Raw genomic sequence first — 14039 nt, forward strand, 5'->3', positions numbered from 1 at the left:
TGCGTCCACACTGCCCACACAGCAATCACACTCCTATCATACCAAGGCAACCAGTAAATGCTGGTACCTAGGCAAGATGGGACTGTGCTTGCTGTTAGCAATCACACTCCTATCATGGCAGGTCAGCCAGTACATGATGGTACAGGGTGGCTGTAAGTGATGTGTAGACCCCATACTGCTGGCAGCATCAATACACAAGGGGGCAGCTAGCTAGGTTTCAGCATGTACTGGCTGACTTGGCATGATAGGAGTGTGATTGCTAACAGCAATCAAAGTCCCATTATGCCTAGGTTCCAGCACTAACACATCCAACCAGTAAATGCTGGAACCTAGGCATGATGGGACTGTGATTGCTGTTAGCAATCACACTCCTATCATGCCAAGTCAGCCACTACAGGCTGGTACAGGGTGGCTGTATGTGATTGCAGACCCCATACTGCTGGCAGCATCAATGCACAAGGGGGGCAGCTAGCTAGGTTTCAGCATGTACTGGCTGACTTGGCATGATAGGAGTGTGATTGCTAATAGCAATCAAAGTCCCATCATGCCTAGGTTCCAGCACTTACACATCCAACCAGTAAATGCTGGAACCTAGGCATGATGGGACTGTGATTGCTGTTAGCAATCACACTCCTATCATGCCAAGTCAGCCAGTAAATGCTGGTACAGGGTGGCTGTAAGTGATGTGCAGACCCCATACTGCTGGCAGCATCAATACACAAGGGGGGCAGCTAGCTAGGTTTCAGCATATACTGGCTGACTTGGCATGATAGGAGTGTGATTGCTAACAGCAATCACAGTTCCATCATGCCAAGGTTCCAGCACTTACACATCCATGCTATCACACACACACATTCATTCATATACTCATTCATTCACAGATTCATTCCCTCAATCACCCATACTCATTCAAACACCCTCCCCACCCCCTTACCTGCACTGCAGCTCCTCGATGCCGCTCACAGACTTCAGCAGGGGGCGCGGCCTCCCTCTGCGTTCTCTGCTAGCTTCCGCTTCCTCTATGCAGTACAGAAGACCCTCCCACAGGTAAGTAGCAGGGCTCGAGGTGCGGCCCAAGTAAGATCGGTTGCCCTGGCTGCCGATCTTACGCGGGCCGCACCCTCTCTCTCCTCCACATTAAAAAAAAAAAAAAAAAGACGGGATTTAAAGTCGCATTGCGACTTTATTCCAATTTCGGCAGGGGGGCAACAGGGGGGGCAAGGATTAACCTAGGGGGGCAATTGCCCCCCCTTGCCCCCCTGTAGCGACGCCACTGCTCTGAAGAGATTGCGGTGAGTATTCAAGACTGGTTGTAGTTCCAAGAAGGATATTTTAGACCAATTCTATGCTTGACTTTCAGAAAGCACTATGCAAGACATGCATTTCCAAATGGAGTCAGCTTTCCCTGCAGTGGTTATTCATCTAAAAGGTGCTTTTCCATGAATCTTGCTGAAAAGCAATGGGTTTTTTTCATCTACTGTGGCTGGTGAACCATTTCTCAGTTCTGACCCTCAGTGAGGGTAATTGCAATGGTTGTTGCCATAGTAGTCGGTTTATGACAGCAACGCATCCTGGTTCTCTAGGTAAGTGGCGCATTTGAACCTGCCCATCCACGTGATGTAAAAAAAACAGGACCAGGCCACCTTCTTCTATTGCTCCATGGTCCAGTTCTTATGCTCATGTGCCCATTGGGACATTTGCTTTTGGCAATGGGCAGGGGTTAGCATGGCCACCCTGACTGGTCTGTGGCCACGCAGACCCATACATAACAAACTGCCATGCACTGTGTGTGTTCTGACAGTGTTAACTTAAAATAAAATCACACAGCGTATATGAGTGAATTTCCACATTATTTGAAAGATTAGAAAAAAAAATATCCCAGATTAAGGAAGGAGATAGAACAGAAGCACTAAAACCTCACTCAAAATATTGGGTGCTGGGTAACCTAATGTGGGAAGATGTCCCTCTAAGTTTTAAAATTATTTTTAAGAGCAAACTTGGGTCACAGGGGTGACCTACGTGGCATGCATTGACGTGTTGTTAGCTCGTTTACCAGCCTTCTGAGCAGAGGTTCAACCTCCACATGATCAGTGTTGCCCAGAAAAAAAGTCATTTTGTTTCAAGAAGTCATGCAGTTTTCTAGGTAAGCAGGGGGATGACCTGGCCCAAAGTGGCAGTGCTCTGGCATACGTTCTTTGTGACATCCTTGAATGGCTTTAGGACTGCCGCCGCCTGCCCCATTAATGCAGATTTCCCTCAGCCCAATGGGCTCGACCCCCCCCCCCCAATGCTCTGCTCAGCAGACATGGAGTGAAGAGCCCACTGCTGCACTAGAATCCGCTCCGTTATGTCCAGGGTGGAATTCCAGCTGGTAACTATATCCTGATGTAGGCGGTGGTCTACATTGCCCATCAGTTGAAATAGCTGTCCTTACCACCAGATGTAGTAAATGTGCTGTGTAACGCAAGCCCATTAACCCCCATCTCTAACTGCTTTCACCATGTTTGCTGCCCCATCAGTCACCACCAGTCCCATTTCTGGTGCCTGCCTGTGATCCAATCAACTACACCAGCATCTTCCTAACAGCTGCCAATCTGTGAACTGATGTGTGCTGCTCATCCAGAACCTCATAAACCCCAAAGTGTTCTAGGGTAGGTTGGTGTACTGGATGTCCCAACGGATGTCCCAATGTTTAGAAACAGTTTTAATTTTATAAGGGAATAAAATGCTCTACACTGTACACTATGCACACCAGTGAACAGGCAGAAGGGAGGCTCATCAGATATACCAGTGCAGGTCTATCCCAAACCTCTGCGGACTCTTTTACATTTCCAGCACTGACACTGTTATTTACATGTAACTGAAACACATGCCATGAGCAGTTACAGAAGCTCAGCCATCATAGAATCAGTGATTCTGGATCCTGGTGATAATGTGATCTCTTGCACTGGCCACGGTCAGTGCAAAACCCATAGGATGTATTATTATGTCCTTGTAGTCACATGGCGAACAATCATGAGGACATAATGTCCTATGGTCTTTAAAAGATTAATCAATTGTACCTGCTTTGTGTGCTTGGCTATTTACTCCACTCAAGACACATTGTGTCTGTGAGGATTGGGTCTGCTGGAGAGCTGGTGCTGCTTTTTTCCCACTTCTAAAATTACATTTATTTGAAATATTTTATATTCACACATCAGCTGAAAATGAATTAACAGTCTTTACAAACCATCAGGTATCACGTTAAGGTAAAGGCTACAATGTTTAAGCTATACAAACTAAAATCTTCACGTCTTTTTCAGTTTTCAACAAAAAAAAAAGCTTTAGGAAATACAATTTCTTAGTTATGGAAACAAATTTTAAAATAAGACCACGTTGTAGTAAGGAGATTAAGCGCAAATCATGCAGAAGTTCTTCACTAATCCAAGCATTAACTGGGTTAATTTAGATGAATCAAGCATTACACAAGCCTCCCTTAACCCTTCCCACAGCAGAAACTTCCAGGGGTTGGCCCAAGTATTTTGTTGTATCTGTAGGTTGTAAGGCTACATAAATGTACAATAAACACCAACAGTCTCTCTGGCTAAACACACCTCCTGCAAACCTAGAAGTTGGGGGCGAGAGCAGCGAAAGAAACAAATGCAAAAAAGGAATTCTGATGAATACCCCCCCCCCCCGGCATTTAAAAGAGGGAGAAAGAAGTCATTTAAGGGAACATACTTATATGCACCAAAGAGCATATTACAGCTTGAGTGCCCCTTTACGGGTTCCCAAAATTGCTCCACAACATTGGCTGTTATTTTGGTAGTGCCTGTAAGAATAGATGTTTATCTATTTATTGAATAATAAAGAACTCACACTATGGAAAGCGTATACGAGAAAAGTTTCAAACTTAGTAAATGTGGTAAACAAACATGTTAGCAGTGCTTTACTAAGGATTTCAGGCTCTGGCACACAAGATTTTTATGGCACATTTGTCAAACCAATAAATATATATGAATTTGTATTATAAGCTTTAGTGTTGAATTGACTCTTATTCCGTCGCCTCTTAATGCGCTAGAACGCACGATACTCAACTACAGCTTGGCTGTCCTCGTTTTAGATCAAATAACTCTACCGCTGAACTTTTGAGTCATTCGTGCTTTTGTTAACATCTTGGGTACATGATTGTTAAATTTTGTTTCTTTACATATTTAAACATGCTGCTGAAACCTGACGATGTTTAACCACACGTTTGTGTTAATTCATTCGAAAGTGTAAGCAGCTAGTTCAGTCACATCTCCGATTAAACCCCAAAACACTGTTATGAATGTATCAGAATACCAAAGTTGGAACGAGATTTAGGTTTTTCTTCCTTTAACAATCTAATAGTTTTCTTTTTAAATCACAAAGCAGGCACTAAAGTTAAATTACACACTATTCTATCCCTAATGCACACATTTAATAATTCAGCAGACACAGCAACCTTAAATTAGAGCTACGTAGATGTAATAAAATGTCCTGCTACGCTTGTACAGAAGCAGCACTAAACAAAAGCAGGAAACTAATAATATAAGAAAAAAATGGTTATCTTTGTGTACGTAAATTGTATTAGAAAAACCGAGAAAGAATCGATGAAAATAGTCCCAATCGCTTGACTGTCACATAAGAATGTCTAGCAGCTCATTCCATGAGAGACCACATGCTGGCTCTGCCATAGCCCAGGTCAGCAGAGACACTGACTGTCTGCAGAAAAGGCACATTGTCACCCACAAATTAGCTTATTCTAATTGCATGTAGAGATCACATGTCTGCTGGCTTCATTTTTGTGTGGTTTGTAGTGCATGTTTATTAAAACAAGAATGATGTGTCTTCCAGCTATTAACCCCCCCACCCAAATCTAAACAAAGCATCAGGTACACTATATGGCTGCTGCAGTGAACAATAGTATAAAACTAACTGGATCATCGTGGGCATTATTTCAGACTACACAAGCACTGTAGGTATGAACAGGAAATGTGTGTCTGCAAAGGACTCCAGCTGCCTGAAGCAGGTACAAGGGTATAAATAATGGATGAGAAATTGCCAACGGAGTAGCCTAAATATATGCGCTTAGCAAACAAGGCGAGTTATGTGTGTCATAAAATTTTTTAATTATTTTTAAAATAGACACAGATACCAATAGGAGATATATATATATATATATATATATATATATATATATATATATATATATATATATATAAAAGCCAATTAGCATTTTTTTCTGCCCATCTACTAATTTACTGGAGTTTTTATTTCAATTTAAATAAACTTGTTTAATAGAATAATAGAACAAATTTGTTGTCTCCATGTCTTATTTGTACACAAGAGTGCAGTAATGTGTAGTCACAGAACGCATGGGCTAGTCAATCAAATAACTTGGCACTGCTCTAGAGAGCACCCATTTTCATTCACTTTTATACTACTGTCCTTTGTCCGTGCATATGATATACCCCCTTATGCTTCCCTCTTTTAGTCATAGAATGCAGCAAAATTACTATTCCTTAAATAAAGCAAGGCAAATCAAACACTAAATATCTATAAAACACAACATATAAGCAAAAAAATAACAGTAAATAAAAAGTACAAAAGGCAAGCATAGAATAACAAAAAAATATTTTACTAAAACATAAGATTTACAGATTTTTCAAGACAAGCCATTCACAATGGTCATAAGCTTTAGATGTTCTAACACTTGGAGTACAGAAGAGTGGAGATATTAGTGAAAAGGTTTGATGGGTTTTAGTTGGGTTCCAAATTTATTCCACATTTTTCTTCAGTCAAGCATATCCATCTACTTTTCCTAAGTTGTCTATGGGGTACGTTCACTAAAGTACATGTTAGCCGCATCCTAGCAATATGATGAGTACAATAAAAGGGAAGCAAGCCCATGAATTAAAAATAAAATGGAAACAAAACACACTGATACGGCAAGCAACCTAGACTAATTCCATTCACTGTGCCTATACTCAACTCATGACGGGAATATGGGAGAGGTCTTGTCACCCCTTTTGAACATCGCGGATCATGCCAGTGATATATTCTACAGCCTCTGCTCATGCTCTACAAAGTGAATTAGGACAAGACATGAGATTTGCTAATGTGCATTTTTAATCACCAAAAACTGACCATGTATGGGCTTTTTAATTATGTATTTTTTATTTTAATTTTATTTTTTTTAAGACTGTGTCCATTAAATGCAAACAAAAATAAGGTTAAGGTCTTGGCAGAACAGAAGTGATGCACACTTGAAAATCGGGGTGATTTAAATGTTGTTCGTGGCATATAGCCTGGTCCACGCTCTGGCTGCAAGGAGAGAAGAAAGCAGGATGAGAAACTGCTCAATGTTCAACTCTTTGTAGTATAACATTTGGTTGAATTGACTCTATAATGGCAGTGTTATGCCAGGAACAGTTACTCTCCCATTAAACCACATACAACAAAAGATCAACCCCAGTGAGTTTGTAGTTCATTGCTAAACTGGTGTTCCAAAATCCAAGAACTCTCAGCATATTCATCATGTATTATGTAAGGCCTACAAACGTTATCTGTTATGACCAGTTTACCCAATATAAAGCTCTGTGGAGTACAAGCGCACTATATAAATAGTCCTTCAGGTGCTGTTTTTCAGCTGCAGTTAAGCTGATGTGAGCCAAGTGAACTTGAGTTGGAAGTAGTAAATGTGTGTTTGACAATAACACAATTAGCCTTGACTGACAAAATATCACTTACTTGATCTTTAGTGTACCTACCTACAGTTATAAATCATGACAATGAGTGCAGATCACAAAAGAAGATACATACTACATACCTGTTTCTATGGCTTGGGCTTCATTTGTCTTCCACTGCTCGGCTACATCATTTGCTAAAGGATCATCTGGGTTGGGAGCGCTTAACAAAGCTTGAATTGATAGCAGCACTGTACGGATCTGAAGAGCAGGTGACCATTTATCTAGAGAGACAGTTGAAAAGTGCAGTCAATAGACCACTAGTGTGTCTCACAGGAACAATCGACTGCCATCATATGTTCAGAGATTTTTTTTAATAGGAAAGAAGAAATATGGTATTTGCAGAATTGATACATTGCATATTTACAGAAATACTAGAGGAACACAAAGAATGGGACTGCACGCAAATCATTAAAGAACTGTGCGTGAGATCAAACACCATGCATGTAGATTGTACATAGTAGCACAAAGTATCATCGTGGACTGGTTTCCTAAAGCTCCAAAAGGCATAGCAGGAGGAAAATATTGGCAAGATTAGGTGCAAACAAAAAGGATTTTATGTTTAAATTTGTATACCATTGAGCTTTAAAAGTGGAGAAAAAAAAAGTATTTTCTCCTCCAGTACACAGCATAGCATTCACTCCCCTCTGTCCCTTGGCATCACTACGCTACGGCTTGGATTCTATTTATTAGAAGACCAATATATCCTGTTAGATTCCCTACAAAAACAGATGAGGCTATCTATTAATTGCCCTACTGTGATTTCTGCCCCATAAAATAAAGACACTTACCTTTCAAGATATCTAAACATATCCTTCCCAACTTGTCTACATTAGGGTGATAGATTTTAGTCATGAATCGCACTTTCGGAGCTGCCATGGGATATTCTTCTGGAAGGAATAATTCAAGCTTAAATGTCCCTCCCTCAAAGGGGGAATCTTGCGGACCTGCGATGACCACATGGAAATAACGCGCGTTGTTTTCATCTGGCTCAGCTTTTATTCCAGGGACTGGCTCTGCCAGTAAACGCTGTGTTTCCTGCAAAATACAGAGCGAGATTTAGTGGAACACTTAATAATGGTGTCATTTAACGACTATGTGTGATCATAGAAATATGAAGAACAACATTGAGGTAACAAAACATATATAGTATTAGCCTTCACACTAGGTTACTTAAACTAAACCCTTGACAGTCATTTGCCAACAAAAAACGTCATTCAAAATACAGAAAGCTGTATTTCTCATCACACATTTTCTTTTATGGAAAAATACACGGATGCAACTTGAAACTCAATCAGTCAGTTCACAGAACGAGTGTGTGCAGAATTACTTATGTAGTTTAGTGTAAACGTATAGAAAAAAGAAATCTGTCCACTAAAATGAAAAAAAAAAAAAAAAAAACATGTCATAATATTCTAATGACCACAAACAGGCCCTCAACCACAAAATAAGTGGTAGAGTAAATCCACAAACCTCACTACAGCACATAACAGACAATGGATGTCGTACGTCTTTAATGACGCACATCATGTGTGAGACACGCTTGCTTATCAAAAACGCATGACAAAGATTTACGCTTCACTTGGGAGAGACAAACATAACTGGGGCGGGAAACTCTGCGTCTTACACCTCACAGGTTACCGCCACTACAGAGGGTTATCTGTAATCCCGCTACTACAAGCACCACTCTGCTCATGTTACCTTAGCAACTATACGTGTTACTAGAGCTCCACATAGCTATTTAACATGTATGTAATCCACTAAATACAGCAACAGTTTAAAGCACGAGAATACAGGATATTTAACATACAGGGTTTACCGAAGCTGATTCTACAGCGTGGGTGACAAACGAATGATGCCACATGAGATTAGAGATTCAGCTTCCCCACATGGTATGAAGGAATATGGCGCTGCTCAAACGGTTCGGCACAATGGAGGATTTCTTCAACAGCAACTTGCATCATTTTCTGTGTATTATACGGGACTAACCAGGCTCTTCTTACAGGGAAATTCAATTGGGATTGGTGCTTCATAATGCACATTATCTCACGTTAAGAGTAGGAGAACAGAATACCAGCACATCATGGAAAAACATGCAGCCAACGCCAATTAAAATGCCTTGCACATCATGGGGATAAAGGAGCTTAGGAAGCTATCAACGATTGCTTTCATCGCTCAGTCGGTGTTGCTGCAATGCCTCGATTACTGAGGCACTCAGCAACACCACAATAAATGCCGGGGCGCCGTGTGATGGCTTTCCAGAGTGTATGCGTTTCAAACATGGCAGCACCTTGCTGCTGTAAAGAGCTTACTAAGCAATCAATGATCGTTTCCTTTGCTCAGTAATTGTACAAAGTCCAGCAACACCAAGAAAAAACAAAAAACCAGGGCACCATGTTATCACTCTCCAGCAAAATGCCTTTCCCAAGATGGTGGCGCCCTTCTGTTGGAACTAATGAAAGTAAAAATGCTCCAAGATGGTCTGCCCAGACCCTCCTGAGACCTCTGAGCTCCCCCTGCAGGCTGATCACAGGTACTGCGATCAGCGGTACACGGCAATAGAGCCTTGTAAATCTAAAATATAAAAACACAATAAAATACATAAAAAATGTAATACAATTTAAAAATAATAAAGACTCCAATGATGTCACATGAGATCGCAAGGTGAACCATCCAGTTCCAAAAACATGTAAAAATATATAATTGTTTTAAAAAATATATAAAAACATAGGTTTCCAAACACCTTGTGCCCCCACTAGAAATATACATTAAAAACCCTTTCTTGCCTCAAAGTACAAAAATAAGGATAAGTGTACAATGTAGCTTTTCCACCCTTATAAAATAGCAATTTGCTACTTATTGCCCTATAACTTGCAAAAAAAAAAAAAAAAAGAAAAACACTGGGGATTTCTAAGCTAAGGACAAATACTAGAGACTATTTAACATGTTTTCTCATTAGCTTTTGTACAGGAATAAGATTTTTTAAATAAGACTCAGAAAAGGGGTTTTTGTATTAAATTGTTCACCATATTTTTTTTCTTTATAACAATAATGGTATCTAAAGAAAGCATTTCTTGTCCTAAGGGGAAAAAAATCCCTAATATATAATGCGTGCAAGTATACTAAATGAAAAAATAAGATATTTAAAGCTGGACACAAACACTGCAGAAATGTTAACACAGCCTTGGTCACAAAGTGTACAAAATTTGAAAAACAGCCCGGTCACAATAGTGTCAAAAGGGAAATCCCATAAGAAAAATTGTTTTTTCCACTTGGAGCATTAAATGCAGTGCTATATATAAAGTAATGTAGTTTAGCATTGAAAAGAAAAGAGTATTTCATTTTGTTCCCTAGAGACTGCCGAAGTAGTCCGTCTTTACATATTTTGATGACTGCTCAAACACCACTCTTTATGGCAATGCAAATGAAGTCCTGCTTGTACAGTGAAATCCTTTCCTCTATAGACTTCCATTAGTCAGCATTGTTATTATCATGTTTGCCACAAGGTAGTATGCCAATGAGTCAGGCTAGTAGACTGGACTAAGATAACAGAATGAGAGCATACAAATGACCAACACGCAGTTGTCTGAAAACATTATGTAAAATGACAACTATTAATAAAGAAGTGCATAATATAAGTAATCTTTTAAATTGATGCCAGCAATACATTTTGGCAGGAGTTCCCCTTGAAATGCCATAGATTACAGGAGCTCTCATGGAGCGATCATGCTGATGGGGAGTGTCGGGGCGGGGATAGTGTCAGAGTGAGTGTGTACATGTGTGTGTATGTACACTGTTGAAGTCAGTGTGTGTACGGTAGTGTCAGGGTGAGTGTGTATATGTATAGTGCTGGAGTTGGTCTGTGAGTGTGTGTGTGTATACTGTAGTATCAGTGTGTATGTGTGTATATGTATAGTGCTGGCCAGTATGTCTACTATATTGTACACACACACACACACACACACACACACACTAAAAGCCGCTGATCTGGCTGTGTGTGGGGGGGGGGCTGCAGCTATGTGTCTGGCCATTGAGGTCCACTGTGACAGCTATGTACCCAGTATGTAGTTGGCACTGAAAAGGTTAAATAAGACATTTCTCTTAATTATATCAAGAGAAATGCATAGTGAAGGATCATCACCTTTAAATATTTCAAACTTAATATATATAAAAATAAGAACATTGTTAAAAGAAACAAACTGGCTCCAAGATCCATACCATATTTATTGCAGCGTTTAACTATATTAAATGTATTTTCCGCTTCATAACTTGTCTGAGACCACCACTGGGCTTTCCACATACTACCAAGATTTTCTCCCCTCCGGAGCGGCAATTATGATCGAATGGTAAACTGTCTGATTAAATCTAAAATATGGAGGGATCAGGTACTATTCAGGATTTCTTTCAGGAAAGCCACTTTTCCATAAAAGATGGGATCTACACTTTAGCATGAAGAGACAGGTTAACTAACCTATTCATGGTACGGTCAATCCTAGAGAGTAAAAGAGGACGTTTTCTTTCTGTACTCTGCTTCCTGCCACAGAGATACAGTCATAGGCAGATTCATCACGGAAGGCTGTGAATGGGGGCCTGTTCATGCACGTGTGGAAAGCACCCCTATTGATTGAAATAGGAGACCTTTCCTGCCACTGACTGGCTGTAATGTCTGTGGCAGATATGTGCTTTATTTTTAATTTTGAAAGAATGTATATTAAAGTACTCACAGAGTGTTTTAATACGCATTATTCTATGAAGGGGGTGTCAAGAAAACGCAACTACTTATTTTCAGGCAATGATACGCAGTATTCCTGGCCTGTTTGCAGCCCCAAGGCCTGTAGCTCTACAATCAGAAAAACAACTGGAAAACAAAATAAAAAGTTATATGGTCCAGACAATTAAACAATGTGTATCTGTTTCTGATCCGGAATGCCTTGCATTGCTTTGGAGCTGTAACCTTACATGCATGTTTTCCACCGTTGCTACTTGACCAGCTGTGCTAAGTAATGCACACGGAGCAATTTCATTTATTTCTGGCGCGCCACCATAAGCCTACAACCCTACTGCAATTCTTTAAAGCCAACCCTGCCTCATTTACTAATAGTGGCTGATCAGGACTCGAACCAGTACAAATAACCCTGCACTTTTCAACTCTGGACTTGCAAGTACCCCAGTGACTTACACAGTAGGAACATTTCTACACTAAAACGAAGCTAACTGTAAGAGGTTACATCAGCACAGCAGGTATATAAAATGAAAACCATGACATTCATGTTTTATTGCATGAAATGATATTACAGATGAGCGCGGAGCAAATATTTTGCGATAAGTCGTTTGCCCAGATAGGGAGAGGAAACACATTGATCTCCTGTAAGACATCAGACACGGACGGGCTGGTAGGGGCAACATGACTTCCTTAAAGTTCAGATATTGTTGCTTCTTGGTCCACAGCCCTAAAGTTCTAGCTCTTCTCCTCCCTGCACCCATCAAAAACCAGAGGCTTTATAGACGGGAGCTAACTAAGCGGAGACGGATAATAATGACGATCCCGAGAAAAGATGTGAAGATATATTTCATGTATATTTGTAAACACCAACACACAGGTTTTCTTGGTGCATGAAACCATAAATGTAGGATTGGGGGAAAAATGACAGATAGGCTTTAATGAACCCCTAAATTTACATACCCTTAGCCATGACTCATCATAAAAAGTGAAACGATACGCATGGTACGCAGGCTGAAACGCGATACTAATGCTGTAAGCATGACTTTAGGCAATATCCTTACGTATCACGCCATAGCGTTCAGATCGCTAGGCAGAGCTGACCTTTTCGTAGTCGGATTGAATGAAGTAGGAGCTGAAAAGTCTGAGAGGTCATTTGGTTCTGGCAGCCGTCACAGAACCGAGGAACATGCATCATTATGGGGTGCAGGTCTGGGGAAGTACACGAACCCCTACATGAATTTACTAAGGAACGGAGAGATTCTGCACCCAGATATATGAAATGCTCTGGAGATGACGTGCACTATGCATCAGAACCCATAACCCATTCTCACTTATAACAATGACAGCCACAACGAACCACATTTCAGCAACGCTACCAAATATACAGCATTCATGCACATTCATCAGCTCCACAACACATTCCAATCAAGACCCTCCATAGATTGGGTTTAGAAGGTCAGGGAGAACTGGGTGGGGGAGGGGCATAAATCACGTAGAAACATAGAGATGCTGATGCATAAATGAGTACAAATGGAACACAGGCGCTGTCTGGATGCAGGCGAACTGCTTAATACATGGTGCAGGCCGGGATGAGACCCGCACTCCTGCGGGTGTGGCCCTCATTAGACTTTCATTGAAAACAAGGAGAGGGTGCTTCTTTTTAATGGGCTCTGTAGATGGCCTACGAAACTAAAGCTGGCCAGGCACATGGAGGTAGCGGCTGACCCTCATCCTGTATTGGACGACAGAAGTCTCTACATCAGGCCCTCGCACCACCCGGTAGCTGCCATATTGAAAGAGCGACGGAGGGCGGAGACACGAATAAGCCTTATTTCTTCTCAAAGACGAGGCATCGCTGTTCCTTCCGAATGAACACGAACCCTTCCCCGGCCGGCACCACGATATATGAACCTGTTAATTACCTTAATGATCCTGCGGGGCAGCCCAGCCATCCTGTCTTATAGCAAATGCAGACTCGGATTCTCTGCGTGCCACCGGATCCTCCTGTCACGCACAAGTGAAAGCGCGGGATCTTCTTCCGGTAACGTCACCGCGGCGCCGCAGAGGCTAAAGGGAATTGTAGTTCCCCGAGTCCTGCGCCGCTTCAAAGTTCAATGATGTAATGAGGTACAGCAAGCTCCGGAAACGAGTGTTCTGCAGGGAATTGTGTTCATTGGTTTTGCGCAAACTCACGGTCACCTGCTATCGTACTGCTTTCTGCAGGATTGGTCTGGATTTAATACCATACTGACTATGACAAACTCCACTCTTATCTTCCAAATTTTTCAAAAGAGAATTGGTAGATTTTAAAATACCATTAAATGCACTTAATTCATAAAAGATCCAACTAACCCAGGATCTGCAGAGTTATTAAAGGTTAACATTAATGTCTGCCCACAAAATGATTTTAGGAGTAAAGTAAGAATTAAAGAAGTACAGCTCCAACTCCAGCCATCATTTGCACTTTAAACCAGTCTTGTGGTCTCTTTAACGCTGCAGGCGGGGATCTATTATGATGTGCATGCCCAGTGAGCACTACCTTTGATTTCAGTGCGGAAAGTCAGCAG

The 14039-nt window shown here is 41.1% G+C and overlaps 1 protein-coding gene across 1 annotated transcript; it reads right to left on the reverse strand.

Moving 5' to 3' along the window:
- Nucleotides 1-5620: 5620 nt before the first annotated feature.
- Nucleotides 5621-13529, reverse strand: UBE2N (ubiquitin conjugating enzyme E2 N). The gene is made up of 4 exons (XM_053462351.1): nucleotides 13395-13529; nucleotides 7541-7787; nucleotides 6833-6973; nucleotides 5621-6327 (listed from the first exon to the last, which is right to left on the reverse strand). The coding sequence occupies exons 1-4, from the start codon at nucleotides 13422-13424 to the stop codon at nucleotides 6287-6289; spliced, it is 459 nt and encodes a 152-aa protein (XP_053318326.1). The 5' UTR covers nucleotides 13425-13529; the 3' UTR covers nucleotides 5621-6286.
- Nucleotides 13530-14039: the final 510 nt, after the last annotated feature.

The sequence above is a fragment of the Spea bombifrons genome, chromosome 4, assembly GCF_027358695.1.
Source record: "Spea bombifrons isolate aSpeBom1 chromosome 4, aSpeBom1.2.pri, whole genome shotgun sequence".
NCBI classification, from domain to species: Eukaryota; Metazoa; Chordata; class Amphibia; order Anura; family Pelobatidae; genus Spea; species Spea bombifrons.